We start from the raw sequence: 24,340 nt of genomic DNA, 5'->3' as shown, positions 1-24,340 counted from the left end.
CTGCAATACAAAAATTGTTTTGATTTTTTTTTAATTTAAAACCTAAAACAGATGTGAGAACCAGAAAGAAAAAAAACAAATAGGCGTTCATTTTACAGGGTTGCTTTATTCGTGGTAGTATATTTGCTTCTCAGCTGATTTCTCTCATGCCTCAAACACCTTCATTTGTAACCATTTCTGTTCATAAGCTAATGAACATGTTAGCATGTTAAAGAATAAATAATGTTATATCAGGCACATGTTGAACAGGCACATATCTGTAATATATCTAACACACAGTATCTAACAATGTAATATCTGATAAGTGCTTACCATTTAAGAGAACAGCTACATTAACACAGAACATTTCCAAGACAGGAATACATGACAGTTAGCAGGATTAGTTCCACTACATATGTCTACGACATGTATGGAATAACTGGACTGGCATAATAGTTGACATACACAGTAAAAACATCAAATTGGCATCCAAAATGCCTTTGTAATGTAGTTGATTTAATACTGCACTGGATAATGAATATTTTGCATTTCACACAGTAAGACAACTGTAATTATAATATAAACATGACCAAAAGACAGTTTTATACATAGTTTTATACACATTGACAGAAACAACAATTAGGCCTTTGCTTACCAATAGAACAGAACATTGAGACAAAACAAGATGGCCTAAGTCAGTCATACAGTTGAATTTAAAGCTGCCGTGTGTTCATCAATGTTAAAATACTTACTCCTGTCCTAGCTTAACGTGCCATTTGTAGACTGACTTTCTGAGGCGTGTAAACACAGTGGACCCCTCCTTGGTTGATTTGAGCCATACCTTGAGAGCGATAACCATTTGATTTCCCAATTATTCAAATGCCAGTTGCTCAGCTGGTGCAAGTGTATGTATACAACTTGAATCCCACTATTTTTGCACTTAGGCACTCAGTTATGGATACAGATTTGTCTCCTGATCCAATCACCTGAGCTGCAAATGCCATGTGACATTACTCAACTGGCATGCTGACAACACTGACTGGCTGATGGAACCACAAGAACCTTCACAAGCAACTATCCTGACTTAAAAGGCAGCAGACGGGGGCAAATCTATTTGAGGCTTTGAAGAGCCCTCCAAAAAGTCACATGGCAAAGACAAAGGTATCAGAATACACAGCTCATTTTAAATGAATAAATTAAAAATGGCACTTTATATAGAAAAGATCTTTTAGCAGGGGCTAACTGAACCATCCTAATCATAAGAACCTAGAATCCTTGGTTTGAGCAGTCTGAAACATCAACTTCTTGCTCAACAAATGGTGTGCATTTGGAGTGGGAACAACTCTTCGTCCAAAAGAAATGGAAGACCGAAGTGTTTGAGGAACTTGTTTGGAAACAGCAGATCCATTTGGTGCTACTAGTGGCTCAAAAAATTATCCTCTGGTTTAAGCAGAGTCAGTAGAGTCAAAAGAACCAGCAATGACAAAGTTGGTGCTGCCAGGATGGGAACTCCCTGACTGGGCAGCCTGTTGCCTGAGGTCATTGCAGATCAAGACTAGCTGATTGCTCTGGGCTTCGGACAAGGAGCTGCAACTCTGGTAAACGCTGAAATTGGTCTTTCTCCCTGGAATGTTGCCTTTCTCACACATGGTTTTCACCATTTTTGCTAATTTGTTCTTTCCCAGAGCTTGGCAGTTGTACCAGTGCAGGGCGGCCAGGTTGACCACAGGCTTGATGGACAGATAAAAGGGAGCATCTTCAAAGAGCATTGCTTGAGGTCTGCGCTGAGCAAAGTCCTTGTAGTCCTGCACCGGGCAGGTATGAGGAGCGTGAGGGGTAGCGTAGATCCGGAACTCAGTTGTGGACCTTCTGTTTCTGGCATTAGGGTCACTAAAATCCTGGTAGGTCCACTCCAGACACTCTAGTCCTGTTTCTGTGGTGAGCAAGCGCACATCGCCCCATTTGAGTGTGGAGCTATGGAAGCCTGTGCAGTGGCCAAAAGCCTTGGTGTTGTTGAGCCACACCAGGTTGAGTAAACCCTCAGGATTGAAGCGACTCAGGAGCCCCCGTTTCCTTAAGAGCAACTCGTCAGCAAGGGTCAGCTTCATTGATTTGTGGGGTTTGTTGCCTTTCCCTTTGAACTTGAGCTCCAACTGCTTTTGCTTGAGGGCATCTTGGGATCTCTGGAACTCCCGGTCTCTTGTAATGCTGTAGGCGTAGCGGTGCTCCTTTAGATAGCGTTCCAGGCCACACTGATAGTTGGCCAGGCTGTTGGGCTCATACTCCGAGCCATCCCTTTGGCGAGCATCCACAAAGAAGGAGGCCAAGTAGATGTCCAACTCTTGGCAGGGGATAAAGTATATCTCTCTGGTCTCATTTGGATACTTAGAAACCAGGAAGTCCCGAAAGTTGCGTAGAGCTGTTTGGGTGCTGCGAATGGTCTTCTCATTCTGTTCTCGATATGCTCTCTCATCCATGTCTGCTGAAAGGGAAGAAGGTAGTGTTTTCATATGTCACACACTTTGTTGCTTTGAAAACAATAACCCAATTGGCCTTGGACTAATTGATGCCATATTTGACATGCATGGAAATCTCTTTGTGAGGGATACACATACAGTTTTGTCCACTGGATTTTAACGTTTAAAGTTTTTTATGGTTCAATCCATTAAATGAACTGTTCTTTTGATTTGTGCCATATGAAATATGAGGTCCATTGTTGGTAGCAAACAGCAAATCTGCCCAGGTACTGTCTAATTTTTATGTAAAGATTTATAATCCCAGATTCTGTATTGAATCGATTGCCTTTTGAGTTATCCCATGTCAACATAATGGCATATTTCCAACAAAGTACACAAGCATAAAGGTTGTTTGAGATTGTGATTTTCCATTTATTTTTCACAATAACAGTCATTAAACCTACTGGTTCATACAATGCAGTGTAACATCATTAAGCACTTTTTTGCAGTCTACACCCTGGCAATCTTGTCACATGACACTAATCTGGTATTCAGAGAGGAAGAGGTGTCAAGTCAAAAAGTAAAATCATGCACTGTAGTTTATAATGGAAGTGAGGATGTAGTCAGAAAATAATAGTTATCATTATTTACCAAATGTTTAACACTGAAGTAAATACTAGATAGGAAAAATTATACTGATACATGGCATACGAAACAACTATTTCATTTAAAAGCCAAATTGGCCAAGAACAATCACAACAACTGATTGAAAGTTTCCAAGAAGTGTGCTGCCACAACCACACATCACTCACTTTGTGATGGATCATGGCAAAAAGGAAAGAAGAACAAGGCCAAAATGTGATGAAGAAATACAAAGTGTTCACTTAAGAGTGGTCTGATGTCCACTTTAAATCAGATAAGGTAAATGGAATTTTCTCATTTTATTTGCTGACAATTGGTAAAAGATCCCCCTTTGCTTTCATGCTTTTAATCTTGGCTTTGATGCTGTCATTCATGGCCTGTCGGCATCTGACTGCATAGTGGGCCAGCGTTTCTTCCTTCTCATCCCATGGAGGCAGGGCATGGAAGACTTCAGGGGCCGCCAAACTGAGTTCGGCAATGGCTGCTGTCCTGGAAATGGTATTGCGGTCTACGCCGACTCTGTCAAAAGCCACTTTCATGGATACGCTACGTTGAAACTCTTGAAGTGCAGCCATATATCGAGCAATCACACCCACAACGTTTTTCACTGAAAAATAGTAACATCCTTCTTTAGTGAAACAAAATTTTACTTGAATGACAATCAAAATCAATCAATGTTATTCATTATCTAGAACAGGTTCTCAACTTTGGCCTCCGAGATCCACTTTCCAGAAGAGTTTACCTCCAACCTTGATCAAACGCATCTGCCTTTAACGTTCTAGGGCTTTGTTTATGCCCTTCCCTCGCTAACTTGTTTACTCTGATGTAAGTCATTGGTTACCCAATGGAGTGCCCACTACAGGCAGAACCCTTGCAATGTGTTTAAATGGAATCCCCTAAGCCCTTGATCACTTGGAATCTGACATGGAGCTGATTTATTATTATTTTTTTCCCCTTGATAAATTTGTTTTACAAACCATTCTAAAGGCCTGTATTTATGTATAGCTTTGGGGTGGAGTGTTTCGACCGCAGGGACAAGGGTCTAAAAGAAGTTCCAGGTAAAAATGTTCCCCTCAAAACATCCCTTCCCGCGAGGTAGTATTTTTTCAAAGTACAGGAACTTTCGGGGGTGGGACTTGGGTGCTGAACACGCTGATTGGTTGAGTTCACGGAGCATTTTATTTCAGCCACCATTTTTTAAGTCTGTTGCAGTGAGCTGTTTGCTATTCAAAGTTTTTTTTTAAAAACGACAGGTTCCGATGACGAGGTCAGGCTTTATTAGGCTTATATGCCGAGGATGAAATCCAGAGGGAACCGGAAAGTCACGCACAGCCCTGCGTCACAAATCTTTGCGGTTCTTTAGATATTGATGGAAACACAGACAGCAACAGGTCTGGGGGAAAAAAGTTTCTGGGACAAATTGTTCTGGGTAATTTTGGTGGAAACGGGGCTTATGTATGCATGCTTGGTGGCAGGGATTCCCCTGAGGGAAAGTGCTTAGGGAAGTTTACCAGTGTGTCTAAAAGTGGAGCTAAACGCAGCCTAGTAATCCTCAAGACCTAGATTAGCTTGTTCAGATGTGTTTTATTAGGGTTGGAGCAAAACTGCAAGAAAGTGGACCTTGAGATCTTAAACTTAGTTAACTTTGGATCAAATCATTACTTACTTCGGACACGTGTGTTCTCGCCATCTCTGCTTCTCTTTGATGAAATCTTGATGGTCCTTTGCCTGTCCAGTGGGTGAAACTCAACTTCCTCAAAGGAGTCGAAGAGGGCTGGTGAGTCAAACGGAGCGCCCTCTTCAGGAATGGAGGAAATAATCTGATGCGAGCTGCCTGCCTCCATTTGACTTGAAGGAAGTGTCCTTCTTTTATCTACCAATCAGAGAAAACAAGACAGTTCTTATCCAAGTCACAACCTACATTCTGTTCTCCATGCTTCCCTTCATATCATGCAAAATAGTTATTCTCTAGAAATGGAATATACGATTGTAGATTGTAAGGAATAGTCACCTGGGCGTAGTTGTTCTTGTAGGAAGTCACAGATGAGCTCAGCCTTCTTAGTGAGTTCCTGTTGCAGAAGCTCTTTGTCTTGTTTCAGGCTGCTGATGGTTTCACCCATCAACTCACTTTTGCTTCTCTCAGCATGTAGTAGTGTTTTCAGTCTCTCTATTTCATACACAGCTGGAGATACTGTTTGAGATAGAAACAAAGCTTTACCTCAGGAGTTCCTACTACCACGGGAAAGATAGGTTACACTTTATTTTAAGGTGACGTAGTTACATTGCACTTAAATAAGTACTGAGTAATATTAATTAACTACATGTACTTACTATAGTTACATTTAGGGGTTGGTTTAGGGTTAGTCACTTGTAATTATGCATCATTTACTGTTATTACTATAGTAAGTGCATGTAGTAACGTGTAACTACGTCACCTTACAATAAAGTGTTACCCAAAGATTTATCTAAATGGTTTATTTTTGTGCTAAAAAAATAAACGTTAAGTCATTGAAATCTGATTAAAAAAAATTAAATACTTAACATAGAAAACAGAGCAATAATATAAATTAGAGAACAGAAGAGAAATACGTTGCTGGTGGTGAACATTTAGGGCTGCCAGCTGATTCAAAATTTTAATTGAATTAATTACATGTCAAATAATTATATACACTATTAACTACATTTATCTACATATGTGGTAGACCTTGAAACCATTTACACAAGACATTTTTTATTCCTCCATATTTCATGTGGCATCTTGCTGTTTACATGATAGTTTTTTTTTAGCCATTTGATTTTCGGCCCTTTAGCAGACAGTAAGTTATAGTATATAGGCAATTCTTGCTATTTTTAACACCACAGTGCCATTTGACATGTCATGTAAATGTATAGTGCATATAATCTAACATTTTTATTTTTATCACAGCACAAAGATAGAGATGCTTAGTATGATTAAAGGAAAAGGATCTTTTTAACTCATAAACTTGCATATCGTTTAGCTTGACAAAGGGGTGCAAAATATATTTTCAATACAGTAATCTCAGGACACTTCTTTTTCCAGTGTTGAGGAAAGTTACTTTTAAAAGTAATGTTACAATATTACTTTACTCCCTAAAAAAGTAACTGGTGGTACTTAGTTACTTTTTATGGTAAGTAATCCAACTTGACGTTACTTATTCGTACTTAGACATTTTGTTGTAAAATTCTAAATAATGCATTACTTGAAAAAAAGTAATCTGATTACATAACTTGCATTAGTCGTAATACTACCCCCAACATGGTTTCCAGTATTGCCATTTATCATTTTGTTGTTATTTGTTGTTACTTGATAACTACCATTTTTAAGGGGGAGATTTCTTTGCTTTTGTAGTTTAAATTTATGTCATCATCTTTATTATATTTATTTAAAATGTTTTTACATTTAGTATGCTTATTTCTGCTACTTCTACCATGACCTCCTCAAATATATTATGCGATAACAAAAAACAGATAATGTCTAATAGGAGAAAAACTATTAAGACCGCACCACCTCAATTGAATGCCACCAAATCAGATACAGACTGGTAAAAGCAAAATTAAGACATAAAATACACTGATTTAATAAGAATGTATTCAAAGGGCAAAAATGGAGCACAGACAACATTTGGTAATTGATTTTATTGTAACGCATAATAAAATGACAAATAAGACCACTTAAGACACACCAGGATGATTGAGTATTTACACACTTGAAAATAAACATCAGTCATCAGTCTTTGTAGAAGTGCTATAGCAAGGACAAGTTCAGCATCAAGTAGGTACAAAAACAATACACTTTTGAAACTGGTCAGGTGAAGACTTCCTAACCTTTACGAAAAGATTGACCTTTCAAAACCATACTAAATGCTAATGTCAATTTTTTTTCTTTTACATTGAACATTTGTAGACAATGTGATATACCTACTAAGGTTCATAAGAAACATAATACTTGGTTGTGAAAGGTGATTGAACTTCCGGATGCTTTCAATGTTTTAAAGCCTGCTTTACTAATGCCACCCAAAGAATGGCATTATATGTCAGAAATTTGTGAGCCCTTGAGTGACCTTTTCACTATAGACTCATTTCAGCACCTCACAGACAGTAAGAAAGGTTTTGGAATATCTTTAACACAGAAATTGTTAATTTTCTGGTTGTTTATACTGAATAAAAACAGTCTCACATTTCTGGCAGTAATTTTATATGCTCTTATATGCAAAGTGGCCAATCCACCTTATTTTTGACATAGTGGCTGCAGCCATTTGTAAATTGAATGTGTTGAGACTTCCGTTCTCATCGGCTTCAAGTTATATTTAGCTGTACAAAACTGCTCATTAAGCCGCTTGATATTGCAAACTGTTATTACTTAGCATATTTTTAAAGGGGCTGTATTTAGAATTCAAAAACCCTTGTTATTAGTGACACTGGTGGTTGTAAAGTGAACTGCAGTCAGCAACTTATGGCTCATGATCGTACTCGAGCACGCGTAATTCACAAGGGACTGATGGCAAAGTTATTTTCCTTCTTTGCTTAGCAGTAAAAAGAAGTTTGAAGTGATATACTAACGGACATCCATACCAACATCCAGATGAATATGTAAAGTGCTGTGCACTCTCCTCTCAGTAACAAAAACACACAACAAATAGCAACTGTGAGAAAACAGCAGTTAAGAAAGCATCTGATCATAGCGATGTGGATATGTTTGCACCACCTCTGTAATTCACCGGCATCATGTTGACAAATGAGGTGATTATAATCAAACTGTGTTATCATTGTAATTTTAAGTATATCTGAGACTTCAGACTATATAGATATGGCTATGTGAGAGTAAGGGTCCTATCATAAACCGGGCATGATGCGTGTTTTTTTTGCCTGACACAGTTATAATTCTCACGTCCAGCGACACGTTGTTTAAAGGGTTACTTCAGTGAAATCAGTAGAAACCCTGGAGTATATTCGAATGATTTTGCTTTCTCCCCTCATAATCCCCTGAGAAAAGAGGTTTATGCATTTTATCTCTGGAAAAATTCCTCCGATGACGCAAATATCGTCAATTTGCGTTATCGGAGGAATTTTTTGCCAGAGGCTAAAGACTACAGCCAGCAGAGGGAGCTATTTCCACGTTTTCAACCCGAGCATGGGGGATGGGAGATCGCACTCACAGCTCAGCTCGCAGCTGCAGGCATTCATATAAACGGTGCGGCTGGCGGAGCAAAGTAAGTGTTCTCAACTTCTCAAATTAATTCCTAAGAAAGTTAAGCTTTCAAAGGCATGAACTGAAAACGGCAGTATTTTTGTGATGTTTAAAGGATACATTACTAATATGCGCTTATAGGCGGGTGCACAACGCGCATACACTCTGCTTATTACACACATAATGCCACGCAGCAGCACACAAACATTTTTAAATATTAAAAATAAAAGGATTCCTCTCTGGAGAAGCGTTCGGTCTTGCCGTTCACAAATTCTGCCATGTAAATAGCGAATCCGCCATGGTGAAAGCCGACTTTCTTTATGAAGGGAACGGGAGATGAGACTCTGATTGGTTTATTGCATGTTATGCCCAAAACAGACCCATACTCATTAAGAGACTAAGTACAACCCTTTTGGATCATGCGCCTGGCACGCAGACCGTTTTTTCCATCATTAAACTAGAAAAAGTGGATTTAGACATGCCCTAAGTGCACCTGCTCCATATGCTTCAGACCATGTGCTCAGATCATTAAAATAGGGCCCTATATTCATTACGGTTCATTAAACCCTTCTCTTTGCATGATACATTGACATTTCTGTACAGAATAGCTCTTTCGGCATTATCCTGAACGTAAACATTAATTTCATGTGTTATAGAACTTAAGAGAGGCTCTCGGACCGCAAGTAAATGTCACATCGTTTGGATTTTCCCGCCAAAAACATTTCAGTCCTTAACATAAAATCATTCCACATACGTTCATAAACAACCTAGGAAATCGGGGAAGGTCTTGTTTTTTTTTAAGTTTCGCAACAAGCTGTCACAAAAAACAGTGATAAATACATAGTGATAAAAATCATATAGCCCCTTTACTGTATTGTCGTAATTATGAGCACACTGGTTTGTAGCGCAAATAGTTTTACCGTTTACTGCACTGTTATTCTAGTTCTTTATCTATAGCAGCTAATGAACTGGAAGTCTCACACATTCACAGAACACAGCTAAATAAGGTGGATAGGCAGTGACCTATGTAAAAATTACAAATGTACAAAACATACTTCTTGGGGAGGTATTAAATAAATTTCCTGTCAGTCATGCACAAGCATGTAATGAGGCTATCATCAATTTAGTGGGATGTAGAATGATGAATCAGAGGAAAAAGGAAGAAAAAAGGCAATAAAATAAAGTTTAAGCTGGTTCTGATATGGTGATAATTCACATTTTTATATTGAAAAATATCCGGTATGAGTAAAACCCATCAAAATGGTTTGACAAAACTAAAAATATTTTGTTTTGGTTGCTACAATGCTACATGACTAACATGAATAAGCACTAGACTATTCTAAAGTTATTATAAACAGGTTTGTGTTGACTAAACGAGTCAATAGTCAGTAACTATCACAGTATAGATAATGTTGGTTTTGATGAAACGAAAGAAATGGAAATAGTTTGTTTGTCTGACTGTGAATCTTTCATCTTTTAGTGCTGTAGCTGAACTCAATCCGCTTGTAACGATTCTAAACTGAATCGTTCATGTCCAAGACACCGATCGGCAGCTTCCATTCCATCACTGGGAAAAACAGTGTTTCCTTTCAACTCTATAATAGCATTTGCCTGTGAATGGATATTTTTGGGGATCAGCAATTAAATATACGAAGGGTCATTTTTGCCTGATTGTTCGTCACAAAAAATAAAGGACTCTTGAGAAGATTCTTGCTTCTTTTTCTGACCGATTCGAAGCCTGCACTTATTAATACAGGCCTTCTTCAGCTTGGATGATTCCACAGGTGTCCATCCGTCTATAGTAGAACAACGCAGAACATATGCTATGAGAGAAAAAAAAATCATTTTTAATTTAAAACATTTTAGGAAATTTGAAAAAACAAATGTTGGATTAATGAAGGCTCTGAGACTAACGATAGTCACAATATAAAGTTTCTAATGTTTTATATGCACTTTTTATTCAAATTTAAGTAATGTTATTTTAAGTAATATTTAATGCTATGTTTTAATAGCAAAAATTGTCAAAAATAAACAAATAAATACATGTATTTGTTTATTTACAATCAGTCAGTTTCAATGAAATGATTCTTGACTCATGATGAAATTATGCATTTGTGTCACCACTTAAAAATATCAATGCCATATGGCATTCCAAATGTATAACATAATGAAAAATATGAAAAATCTAAATATAATTATGTAAATATTACTGTTTATAGCCATTGTGCAGTTATATCAGTGTAATTTGATAATAGAAAAAATAATAGAACTTTTCCTTCACTGTTTATGGGAAAACATTGCAGATACATATATATAAACACACATATAGGAATATTAGGAACACCGGTTCAATTTCTCATTAATTCAATTATCTAATCAACCAATCACATGGCAGTCGGATTTAAGGTTGTGGTCCTGGTCAAGACAATCTCCTGAACTCCAAACTGAATGACATAATGGGAAAAAAAAGGTGATTTAAGCAATTTTGAATGTGGCATGGTTGTTGGTGCCAGACACTGAGTATTTTACAATCGGCTCAGTTACTGGGATTTTCACACAAAACCATTTCTAGGGTTTACAAAGAATGGTGAAAAAGGAAAAACATCCAGTATGCGGCAGTCCTTTGGGCGAAAAGGCCTTGTTGATGCCAGAGGTCAGAGGAGAATGGGCCGACTGATTCAAGCTGATACAACCAAAGTATGCAGAAAAGCATTTGTGAAGCCACAACACGCACAACCTTGAGGCGGATAGGCTACAACAGCAGAAGACCCCACCGGGTACCACTCATCTCCACTACAAATAGGAAAAAGAGGCTACAATTTGCACAAGCTCACCAAAATTGGACAGTTGAAGACTAGAAAAATGTTGCCTGGTCTGATGAGTCTCGATTTCTATTAAGACATTCAGATGGTAGAGTCAGAATTTGGTGTAAACAGAATGAGAACATGGATCCATTATGCCTTGTTACCACTGTGCAGGCTGGTGGTGGTGGTGTAATGGTGTAGGGGAAGTTTTCTTGGCACACTTTAGGCCCCTTAGTGCCAACTGGGCATTGTTTAAATGCCACGGCCTACCTGAGCATTGTTTCTGACCATGTCCATCCCTTTATGAACACCATGTACCCATCCTCTGATGGCTACTTCCAGCAGGATAATGCACCATGTCGCAAAGCTCAAATAATTTTAAATTGGTTTCTTGAACATGACAATGAGTTCAGTGTACTAAAATGGCCCCTCACAGTCTCCAGATCTCAACCCAATAGAGCATCTTTGGGATGTGGTGGAACAGGCGCTTCGTGCCCTGGATGTGCATCCCACAAATCTCCATCAACTGCAAGATGCTATCCTATCAATATGGGCCAACATTTCTAAAGAATGCTTTCAGCACCTTCTTGAATCAACGCCACATAGAATTAAGGCAATTCTGAGGTGAAAGGGGGTCAAACACAGTATTAGTATGGTGTTCCTAATAATCCTTTAGGTGAGTGTATTATATATATATATATATATATATATATATATATATATATATATATATATATATATATATATATATATATATATATATATATATATATATATATACACACACACATATATATATATATACATACATACATACATACATACATATACACACACATATATATACACACACATATATACACACACACACACACAAAGCTGAAAACGTTTTGGCTACAGTATCATTAAAAAGTTTAGGATAAGTCTGCATTGATTTGATCCAAATTACAGTAAAATATACTTATTATTATAAACATTAATAATGTGAAATATTTTTACAATTTAAAATGACTTTTCTATGTGAATATATTGTAAAATGTAAATTATTCCTGTGATCAAAGCTGAATTTTCAGCATCATTACTCCAGTCTTCATTGTCACTTTATATTTTATATAATAGAAAGTTCAAAAGAACAGCATTTATTTAAAAAACTAATTTTGTCATGTTATTGTCTTTTTTGATTCACTTTATTTTGAAAAACTTTTATATGTTAGTATACATCCCTCAGCCCTAAATCATCAGTAAGAGTGGACGGTCCCATCTCAAATACTCACACATAATCCCATCCACTCTTCTTCTGTCCAGGATCTTTTTGCCGTCAGGTACTTTTCCCCTCTTCCCAAAAGCGACCGCCCCGTTAAGATCCTCCTCGCTGAAGAAGTGTTCGAACAGCAGGTGGAAGAGTCTCATGCTGTCCTGCCGTGACTCCTGCAGCATGGATGCCAGTTTGTAGTGTGGCAGGTAGAGTCCGCTTCCTGGAAACAACTCCTGCTCTCCCAGTCTGGCTGGACTGGACAGAGGCATCTGCGTTCGCTCGTGAAAGACGAGGATCCGATCAATGACTGTCTGCAGGTTTTGTAGGGTTATAGTATCTGCAATACATTAAAAAGAATGTACCCGTTGACATAACCGATGGTGCAATCAATCACAATTACATTCAACTTATATAGTTGAGGTTGAATTTCCTACTGATGTGCATTTTTATTGGACTGCCAGCTCACCTATGCTTGTTATAAACTCTTCCAGGTGTTTTCTCTCTTCAAAATACCTCTCACTGTTTGGACTGAGATCTGATGGGCAGAACTGCTCTTCTGAACTGTGTGCAGCAGGAACCAGATGCTCTGTAATACATCAAATAAGCGTTTTAGAAGCGGATGAACTTCCCTCCCGATCATTCTATTGCAATCAGCTGGCAGAAACGCAAAGCACAACACTTCGAACCAAACGCATTTCCCCACACAACATCACAGTTCATACAATTGGGAAGTCCACAGACAATAAAGGCATTTTCATCAGAGAAATTTTATTTTATTTGCCATGATGCAAAGTTTCCTCCAAATTATTTTGCCTCATGCAAATCCATCCATTATAAAAAATAAATACAGAGGAAAAATTATACTAGCGTAGAGTGAATCTCACAAAACCGGTCAATAGGAACTAGATATATTGCCCTCAAAAGAACCAAGACTGTTTGCATTGTGACATTAATTTTATGCAAAATAATTACATTTCCCTCAAATTCAGATCTTATTTCAAACAATTCTCAAAACAAAAACAAAAATATAATTATTATAACAGTAATGTTTTACTGATTTAAAGTAAACCTATTTTATTTGGGTAATCAGCAAAAATTACATCCAGTTCAACATATATATAAATCAAATTGTGTTGCAATATTGTCCTGTTTAACACTGTGAAGTTGCTTTGAAACAATCGTCATTGTAAAAGACGCTATATAAATAAAGTTGATTGATTGATATTAGAACCGAAAATGGGATTTATTGTTACACTTTAATAAGCATGCTGGAAATGTGAGGGCATGTGCTTACTTGAAAATGTCACATTGCAACAAAAAAAAATCATTGAGGTTCTTAAAATAGTTTATGCAAAATACAATTTCTTATTTGTTTTAAATGTTGGGTAAATATGAGCTGGACATGTTATTGACAGGTTTTTATGGGATCTACTCATTAATATAGTTATATAATATAAAACAGCAATACTTTTGGATCGTAACAAGTTCTTGCACAAAAAAACTAACCATGGAGGGCTTTCAAAATCACAGCATAATCCATCTTCTCGTGTGAACCTGTAAACAGAATAAAATTATAGTTTGTCCGCAAAAGAGATAGGAATATTATCTTTTGAGCATTTTTAAATGCATGCTTATGATAAAACACATACTCATAATCACACTTTAACAACATTAAATCTACTGACATCCATTTTCCTCTCAGTAAAGAGAGAAAGTGTCAAGAAAACTCACCTGTTATTTTCGTTCGGTTTATTTGGAGTTAAAGAAATAACAGCATCATCCATTTCCATCTTGACTGAAATGTCAAATATCCCCAGAGTCTCTTGGGAAAACAGCTTAATGCCTTATTGCAGAATGGGAGAGGACGCGATCTCATTAACTAGCTTACTAAGACCAAAGAATTGCCTGTGTGATATTGAATTCATTCATAATGCCATGTTGAGAGATACCCACTTCCCTGAAAATGGGATTTTATCTTACAAATGACAAAAAGAAACTGCATCGCAAATATTGCTCTTGATTTCTTGTTATCTAGGGGCACTGGCCCCAAACTCAAAAAATAATTCAGTTTAATTAACTTTTTGGTTTGGTTCGTTTGGTCTCGATGAAAAAAAAACCCTTAATAACGAACATCCAAAACAATGCTGTGTGCTGGGCTAAAAGCGTGTGTTGAATGAGCGAAGTCTACACATGATAGTATTTTGAAAAGCTGAGAACTCACTAAAAACTGTCACACACACAAATGAAGAACTGCTGTGAGGAGACATAGTTCTGATGCCTGTACCGAACTCTGATGGGTAACATTGCTCCTATGACGAGAAAAAATAGGTATGCTTGAGCTTCTGTCCTTTTTAGGTCACATTTTTACATTTGTTTACCTGTCTTTGGTCCTGTGCTGCATGCATTCATCTGAATTAGAATTTTAGATGCTTTCTTTACTGTTGTTTTCTCACCACCATTATTTTCTGTTTTCTGTTTCTTTTATTATTTAGAAGAAAGCATACAGCACATATTTACATTCAGTTAAACGTTGCTCTCATCAGCGTGGACGGCATCAGGATACTTGTTAACAGTATATCGCTGTAAATCTGTTTCAAACGTTATGAATCAGAAATTAGTTATGAATAGATCACAAAATCTTTGCTAACTCAGTTTCTATTAGAGGTCGACCGATAGTGGATTTTACCGATACCAATAGATAGGTTGGACCTCGCTTGCCGATAACCAATTAATCAACTGATAGTTTTTAAAAAGATACTAGATTAAAATATAATAATAAAACATAAAATAACAGGTAAAAAAGCAGTGCTGAACTTTATTACAAGAAATTTTAAAAAGTACTGAACCATGAAAATGTGTTAAATTTCATATGTAAATATGAAAATATTAAAATGAGTTCTAACAGAAAAAAAATTCTACAGAAAATAACTAACACATTAAAATATTAAAATAAATGTTTCTTTATCTATAACCTAGAAACATGTATGTAAATGTCAGGTAACAGACTGCAAATCCCCTGCAATACAATTGTACCTTAATCATTCATGTTAGTTCATAGTGCATAAAAAAGGTTAACAGATAAAACTAACAATGAATAATACTTCTACAGCATTTATTAACCTTACTTAATGTTACAAATTGAATATTATTGTATTATATTAAGTGTTATCATTTCATATAAATCCAAACAGTTCGCTTTTTTAGAACAACGGTTTTCTTATCAAAATAACAACATATGTAGTGATGTCTAATGCGTTTATATTTCTGTTGGATGCATGATACAGTTTCTTACATCAAAAAAAGTTTCTCAGTTACATCGTTTTAAATGCTTGAGGTAACCGTTGCTGCTAATATTAGCGTTGTGTAATGACAGCAGCCACAGCAGTAATTACTGTGTAATGACAGCAGCCTTCTCAGCCGCTCCCACAATGGACGCAAACCGGAAAAACTATCGGTATTGATTTTTGACGATAACCGATTGTTCCACCAATCAGCTAGATGCAGATTAATAGGCAAATCAGATGAATCGGTCGACCTCTAGATTCTATACACTCCCTTTCAATTTTGTCTCCATTCTTAAGTTTGATGTAAATAATTTTGTTGGATAAATAAGCCTACTTTAAAGGTACATGTAAAAAAGAAAAAAGAAAAAAAAGGTTTGTGTTTTGCAAAAGCAGTGCTTACATGCTGCATTCATTAAGTTGTTTTATAAGGCTGGTTCAAACAGAACACGTTGTTCCATTACACAGTTCTAAAAAAAAAAAAAAAAACAGCCGTCACCGTCTTGTGTTTTTTTGTGTAGAAATTACATTTCTATTTTTTTAATGAAATTAACATACTATATTTTAGTTACATTTTTATGTAATATTTTATATTTTTAGGGGATTTTCAGTACTAAGTTAGGTTACACTTTATGTGACGTAGTTGCTTTGTATTTATTCAAATAAGTACTGAGTAAAATTAATTTATTACATGTACTTACTATAGAGTTATGGTTAGGGTTTGGTTTAGGGTTATTACATGTAATTATGCATAATTTACTGTTATAACTGTAGTAAGTACATGTTATATGTAACTGTCACCTTAAAATAAAGTGTTACCCTTAATTATATTCATGCAGTAGTAACAATCCATTTATTCACTTTTTGAACATAGACCTGAAAATTACAATTCCAACAGTCATAAATCTTGAACATACTGAAGTATGGTCTCTTTTTAAAGATGAAACGTGGCAGATTATTGCTGAAGAGAAAAAAAAAAAGTGGGGGGAAAAAGCTAACTTAAAATTATAGAAGTTTAAAAAAACAATTTGTGTTCCAAATTTAAGGCTGATATCTCAAAAAATTAGGTTTCAGTAAGATTTTGTTTGGGCGCATTACCAAATATTTCCACTAGATAAAAAAAGAAATGTAACATTTTTCGTTTCCTAAGGGCTGGTTGACACAGAATGTGTTTTTGCAGTTAAAATGCAAAACACTGGTCAGTGTTAAAAAATATATATTTTTTTAAGTTGAACTTCTTTTTACTTGAGTGCCAAATCTCCATCTAGCTTTTGTTTACACTGAAAAAAACAATGGATTAGCGCAGTGAAATGGAAAAATGTGTTCTGTATGAATGGTACCTTGGTCACTCTTTCCTTTTTAAAGAAAATATGTAGGCAGTTTTCATTCCTAGCCCATACCATTCCTTAAACACAGCTTTTTTTTGGCCATGCTTGAATTGCATCTAGGGTTGAAGCAACACCCAGTGAGTTTCATCATGTCAATTGTGTAGTGTTGGATAACACTTCTGCGGTGTGATAAATCTAATTTATGGCCTTGACTGAGACAACGTCATAAAAGTAATTAAGAAGATCAATATAAAGCCAGCACTCCACCCACAGACTCGCACACAAATATCACACGCACAGCACTCACAGAAATACATTTAGAATGTACTAACCTTTTGTGTTTGTTTGGGATTTCTATGCAAGTGCATTATAAGTATGGATTTTTGTTCAGGCTATTTAAGACGTTTCCGTTATTCACTGGGTGTGTGGTTGCGGTTAGGGCACAAAGGTGGCTTTCCTGATTAAATAATTATGCAGAACCATTCAATTTGCATTAAGCAATGTTCAAAGCAAACTGAATGTACACTTGAAGAGGTGCTGCTTTTGCTTTGCTTCGGAAGCTCTGATTTATTAAGCAATATTGCAATTTCCCTTTTTACTACCTTTATAGCACCCGCATGGTCACTATGAGATCATCAAGTGGTTTTATGTTCATTTCAAGCACACAAAGGTTCAACAGACACTCATAAGAATAAAATGGATTCAATCACTGTACAAGTATTGTATGCAATTGCTTTAGATAACAAAATGTCAATCCAATAGTCATTTATCTACTAACCTTGCCATGTCATAAAAATGTCAAATAACCTGACATTTTAGGAAATTAACTGTCCTTGACACACAGTTATGAAGGTCTGCAGGGGTCGATGATATCATTTCCTTTAGGTTTTTCTGTATGTTGGTAACCTCATGACTCTGCAGCATTGTTGTTATTGTTAACTTAAACTATTAAAGGGTTAATTCACCCGAAATTAAAATTCTGTCATTAATTACTCCCCTCATGTCATTCTAAACCTAGAAGACCAATGAAGATACTTTTAATGAAATCCGAGAGCTTTCTGACCCCTCCATAGACAGCTATTTAATTGCTTCTTTCAAGGCCCAGAAAGGAAGAACAGAGGCTCCCCATTGGCTGCATCAGCATCACCACGCATGCGTCGTGGCTCTCACGTCAACAGCATCGGCCAATGGTGAGCTGCCGTTCTGACACAGAACTCAGAAGCACTGTACTGTGTTTACAATGTCAACAGCGTAGGAGACCGACACAGATGAGATAATTGTTGAACTTTTTTTTATTTTTACACAATAAAAGTATTCTCGTCGCCTTCATAAAATGAAGGTTACATCACTGGAGTCTCATAGACTATTTTAATTAGGGGTCAGAGAGCTCTTACAGGTTTGGAAGGACACGAGGGGAGAAACTAATGACATAATTTTCATTTTTGAGTGATCTAACCCTTTAATGGTTTTAGTTAACAAAAACAACACTGCTGCAGAGTCATGAGGTACCACCATTATGGACCACCCCTGCAGACCTTCAGAAATAAGTGTCAGGAACGACGAAATTACGAGTAATTGATGACAGAATTTTCCTTTTTGGGGGAACTAATCCTTTAAAAATTGTTGTTGTTGATTGATATAAAATTAAAAAACTGAAAAATACAAACTTAAAAAAAAAAACGAACTAAAATAAAAATAAAGCTAAATAGAAAAAACTAAACAAATAAAATGACAAAAGCACAACAATTACTAAAAATTTAAATTTGCTTTTATTTGCTAATAAATACTATTTTAAATTCTTTTAAATTTTGTTATTTAGTAATTGTTGTGCTTTTTTCATTTTATTTGTTTAGTTTTTTTCTATTTAGCTTTATTTTTATTTTAGTTAGGTTTTTTTACAGTTTGTATTATTTTATTTTTTTAGCTATAATAGTAAACAACTTAGTAAAATAACAGTTTTACTGATAATTTTTGTTAGAGTGGAGATATGTTTTTCAAATAATAAATGAAGCAGTTTTATTGAAAAAAATGTTTCTTCTTCTGAGAAATAATTAGTCAGACAATCTTTTATGGTTTGTTAAGAATTTAAATATTTTAAAGAGGCTTTTTTCCTTTATTAGGACAGTTGCATTACATTGGCATTTTTAACTTTAGTCCCCTTTCATATGCTTTTTATTCACATTAAAATTATTTTTAATTCAGAAATTAAAAACACACCTACATGTGTATTCTTGTATATGAATTGCATTTGTTAGGAATATTTGTTTTTTGAATAAATTAATAGATAGGACCAACGGTTCCGATTGTCATGTAACTGACCCAGCAACAGCAACTACTAAAACCCTCTGTTATTTAAAGCTCTACTAAAATAGATTGTCACATATTTGGCATTGTTGCAACACCTCTCTTCCCAGTCTGTCAGTAACGCTCTGTTTAGTTCCTGTCTCTATGAAGTCCCTCCTTCAGAAAAGCACAATGTGCTCTGATTGGTCTACTGCAGGGCTATTCAAATCTTACCCTGGAGGGCCAATGCACTGCAGAGTTTAGCTCCAACCCTGATCAAACACACCCACCTGTGATTTTCTAATGATCCTAGAGACATTGATTAGCATGTTCAGGTGTGCTTGATTAAGGTTTGAGCTAAACTCTGCACTGCATTGGCCCTCCAGGGTAAGATTTGAATAGCCCTGGTCTACTGGATCAGTGTGATATAATTGGTCAGAATGTCAGCCTCTTCCATAGCCTTCAGGTTCAACCAAGCGACAACCTCGCCCAGTTTCTCTTGAAGCCAATACGGAAGCAACTTATACTGCAATTCATCGACTGGCCACTAGGGACAGGCACCAGAAGGGAGCAGAATCTGATTGAGCCTCATGTTAAAATGCCCAACTTTACAGCAGAATAAAACATGTTTACTGCCGGGAAGTAAATTGAAGTAAACATGTTTTATTTCAACAAAAATATCTTCATTTGTGTTCCGAAGATGAATGGAGGTCTTACGGGTGTCGAACAAGGGTAAGTAATTATTGACAGAATTTTCATTTTTGGGTGAACAAACCCTTTAAGTGTGATGACAACAACATTCTCAACCATTCCTCACCACAAACTTAAAAGACATTTTTTGTAGATAAAGGTCTTTACCTGTGTTGTCTGCTCTAACTTCTGTACTAAGTGCCTGCGTTGCTAGAAGATCCATTTCCGGGTTTACACCAAGCGAAGCCTCTCCGTAGGACAAAGAAGACCTGGGATATTCGTCCCGATGTAGAACCCCCATAGCATCAATCCTTCCAGAATGGGGAACGGCTGGCAAACTTTGACTGCATGCTGGGTTCGAGTTCATGTGCATTTTGTTCTGAGTAACATGGAAAGGTGCACGCAAGGGTTTAACCATGGACGTAGGGGAGTTGTCCAATGGTGACGAGGACACCGCCATGGAATCACCATCTACAGAGGAAGGCTTCTGGGACATTGAAGAACTAGATGACGGTCTGTTCTGGAGGTTTGGCTTTGGAGACTGTGTAACGCCTCCGGCAGAGCGGTTCCCCTCCGAGCTGATAGGCATCTGTGAGTTGGCCACACTGTAATAGTCTTCACCTCTCTCTTGTTTGATTTTCTTCGACACCGGGTCAGTGCTGTCTTCAGGTCCTGGTCCTTTGCCGGCTCTTTTCCGGTGTGTGACGTTGGAAGTGTGGTTGAACTCGGAGTCGCCGTCTTCGTCGGTGGCCGACGACTCGCAGACAATATCGTACAGGTTGCTATTGTACTCCTCGCCGTTGTCGTCCATCTCAGAAGGTTCGCTGCAGTTGGAGATGTCGCAGGAGTCGTGGATCTGACTGGAATCGCCTTGGCTGGAACCCCCCTTGTTTTTTCCGGCATTGCCGAGGAAGCGCTCTGCTGAGGTGTTTTGCATGACGGCAGCTGCCTGAATCATACTGTCCGTGTTGATGCTTCGGCTTTCTTGATAGCACATCCGTTCCTTGTTTCCCGTTTTGCAGGTGGTATTGAGAGGCCAGTGGTAAGCGTGGCCGGCACTGCAGCCCCACAGGGCCGTCAGGGTGCCATGAGAGCCCTCGTTGAGCATGTGTTTTAGGTTGGGGATTAAGGTGCAGATCGTTCCATGGCTGTGGGCCCATTTCACCAGTTTAGCGAGGTTGTCGGAGGAAGTGTGCAAGCAGTCCTCCATGTTGAGCCTCCTCCCCTTGGGATGATAAAATGTATTCATTTTTTTTGTTGCATGTGATAAAGTCAACCAAAAAGGCAGTTGCAACTCATTTTACTTCCATAAAATCATTATAAGATGCATTAAGAAAATAGGGTGAATTTTCATTTCATGCCAAATTTCTGACTTACACAAAAGTGTAACATCAAATAGAGTGCAACTGTGCCCACCCACTTTTTTTTTTCACAACGCTGGTTTTGGAAGTACTTTTTTCATTAATTTTTCCATTTAAATTTTTTTCAAAAAAGGATTACAAAAAAGTCTTCGTTAAAGCTTTATAAGTTATGATGTCTACCAGCTACGAGGTGAATCATACATTTTCTAAACTTTGATTTGTATTAAAGAAGTATTTGAAAATCAGACAAAATGACAGACTGTGCAGCGTCAATGAGGGAAAGAACTACTATCCATGAAGCATTGTGAACAGCATCAAATTAAAAACGATGGATAAATATAAAACTACGCATTTAAAAATATTAAAGTCATATGTAAAAAAAAATAAGAGACCACTTAACATTGAAAAATAAATGTTAAGGAACGCAACTGTTGCACTCTATAAGTTATTCATATTACATTTTTGTCTACTGTCATGTAAAAAAAAAAATTATATATATATATATATATATATATATATATATATATATATATATATATATATATATATATATATATATATATAAAACATAAAAGCATGAACACTTATCTGTATATCAAGATTATTTTGTGTGATCAGCTAGTGCCTTAAAATAAAGTAATGTTATATTATGGGGTCACTTCATAAAATTAATTCATTTTAATACAAATGTTTTTTGTGTGTGTATATGATCAACTTATAAATTTAAAGTCAACATGAAATGGCAGCTGCAGCCCATTTAATTTCCTTAATGTTTACAATAAGATCATTAAGATGCATTTAGAAAATACTAAGAGTTAATCTCCATTTTGGTAATGGCTTTAAAGCCAAAGGGTGACATATCAAATACTAAGATATTCATGTAAAAAAATGTATTTAATCTTTTCACGTTCATCTTAAATTGTTAGGTTGATAATATTAGTTGTCATATTAAAAAAATGATTGGCTAGTCACTTACAAATACATTGTGACATTATCAAATTCAAATGAATAATATATATTATAGATAGATAGATAGATAGATAGATAGATAGATAGATAGATAGATAGATAGATAGATAGATAGATAATGAAAATAATTTGCATTTTACACAAGATAAACAAAACAATCAACATAAGACTGTAGCAAACCATTTTACTTATATGACGACATAAAAAGGGTCAGATTTCTAAGCAGCCCGTTTGAAGTATTTAGATATATAAATGTTAAAGGTTTCAATAACCATATTTTGTATTCTATGTATGTGCGATGATTAATGTGTAAATGTATTAATCATCTAACGTGATCGTGTCTCCTCAGAATGCAAGGATGAATATTCAATTCATTTATAAGAATTCCTTTTAAAATGTCTTCAGGAATGTATTTTTGAGGTGTCAAAGTTATGATGGAATGGTTCAGAAATCAGGTTTCATTAAAATATCTTTATCTGTTTTTTCGAAGATGAACAAAAGGCAGGTTTGGAACGACATGAGGATAAGTAAATGATGACAGATTTTAATAATATGAATATTAATAATACATTACCTTTTTTTATTAAAAAAGCAAAATAAAAGCATTTTCTCATGTGAACACGAGTATATCAATATTATGTTATCCAAGAGATTAATAAACTTGTGTGTAACTGGCTTGTCACTTACAATAAAGTACAGTGACATTATGGTATAGTGACGGTTTTGAATGATTAGCATATTCGTTTACCACAATATGGCATTCCAAGGTACTTCTACGAATAGCATGGAATCGCCATGGTAAATGTTAAAAAACTATACAAAAACGTGGAATTACCATGGTACTTTTATCATTACTTTTTTATTAGTGAAATAACCTGAAGACACACCCCTGTCAACAACACCGCCCACAACCATTGTTTACTACATTAGCCCTGTTGTGATCAGGTTTATGACACATGAAGCCATTGAGGTCTGTTTATGTTTTAAAACAATACGGCTGTCTGAATCCCGATCACGCTGCCTCTCGACAGCAGTTGGTCATAGTCTCGTTAATAACGCATATATTCGATTACACGATACAAATACCCCAGAAATGTTGTGTCTGTAGACAGCTGATTTGATTTGACACAGAGCCCACGAGTCTGATGATCTGCATAAACACAAAGAGCCCAACAAAAGCATCATGTACCTTCATATGGGAGAACCAACTCCGATGTCCACTCACGTAAACAGCTCGCTGGCTCTCCGTTCGATATCAAACCTCATTTGTTAAAGCAAACTCTCAATTTCTCCGCGGTTCTTCAAAATTTGAGAGCATTTTATACAAAAGCCATTAATTTAGCTTTTAATGGACGTGCAGCGGGTACTTCCGCTACCACCGGAAGTACGTGTCCAAGATATATGATATGGCAGGCACTTGCGGGCACACGTATTTGTATTTAATTTATTAACGTACACACTGTAGATGACAGCGCTAAATATTTCCGATCGTCAATGTATGCATTAAACAATACACTAGTGGCGAAATAAAGTTAATATCTGAACGTTAATCTGACGTTTAAAATGCGTCCAAAGAGTCAAAGACGTAGCAAAATTAAAAGTGTAAAAATTGAATTGAAGTTACTTTTTTGTTCTTTTTGTATTTATTCTAAAGATGTTAAGGAAAAAAAAAAATGAAAACCAGCATACATACTTTGAGACTGTTTTGTAAGATAAATGGAAACTAAAATGCATTTTACAATAGGATCTAAAATAACAGGCTGTTTCTGACAGTCATTTTAGTGTTGGTGTGAGGGCAAAGAGCCAAAGTCAAAAATATCACAATAATATGTACTTTAATTATACTGTAGTTGTGCCTTATAAACAATGGTTTTATAACCAGTGACTTCCTAAAACCACTTTCAAGAAGGATAAATCAAAATACATAATCAGTGTCAATGCTAGCATTTAACCTCCATCCCGCAAAGAATACTAGAATTACGATAGTAAAACCACTGGAACCTGAAAAAAAGAAAGAATAGAAATAACAGATTCTCAAAAACTGTTGCATTAGCTTCTATATATATATATTACTTTGATTAAT

General features: G+C 36.2%; 1 protein-coding gene across 5 annotated transcripts; it reads right to left on the bottom strand.

The window, feature by feature from the left end:
* Nucleotides 1-86: 86 nt before the first annotated feature.
* Nucleotides 87-24,327, bottom strand: LOC137062879 (uncharacterized protein KIAA1958). Of its 5 annotated transcripts, XM_067433818.1 has the most exons (6): nt 23,447-24,327; nt 20,096-21,152; nt 13,852-13,899; nt 12,812-12,931; nt 12,365-12,682; nt 9,344-10,109 (listed from the first exon to the last, which is right to left on the bottom strand). In XM_067433818.1, exons 1-6 carry the CDS (start codon nt 23,450-23,452, stop codon nt 9,928-9,930), a joined length of 1,731 nt encoding a protein of 576 aa, XP_067289919.1. In that variant the 5' UTR covers nt 23,453-24,327; the 3' UTR covers nt 9,344-9,927. The 5 variants fall into 5 exon arrangements, with proteins under 5 accessions (XP_067289916.1, XP_067289917.1, XP_067289918.1 ...); XM_067433817.1 differs by lacking the exons at nt 9,344-10,109; nt 12,365-12,682; nt 12,812-12,931; nt 13,852-13,899 and adding exons at nt 2,844-3,684; nt 4,744-4,950; nt 5,089-5,268 and having other exon boundaries at nt 23,447-23,690; XM_067433819.1 differs by lacking the exon at nt 13,852-13,899.
* Between the last annotated feature and the right edge of the window lie 13 nt (nt 24,328-24,340).

The sequence above is a fragment of the Pseudorasbora parva genome, chromosome 23, assembly GCF_024679245.1.
Source record: "Pseudorasbora parva isolate DD20220531a chromosome 23, ASM2467924v1, whole genome shotgun sequence".
Classification (NCBI taxonomy): Eukaryota; Metazoa; Chordata; class Actinopteri; order Cypriniformes; family Gobionidae; genus Pseudorasbora; species Pseudorasbora parva.
This window is presented reverse-complemented; position numbering and strand designations above follow the sequence as displayed.

Coding starts and splice junctions, on each gene's coding strand:
- LOC137062879 (XM_067433815.1), bottom strand. Junction 2,462..20,095: donor AGTTAGAGCAGACAACACAG/GTAAAGACCTTT, acceptor CTTCCCTTTCAG/CAGACATGGATGAGAGAGCA.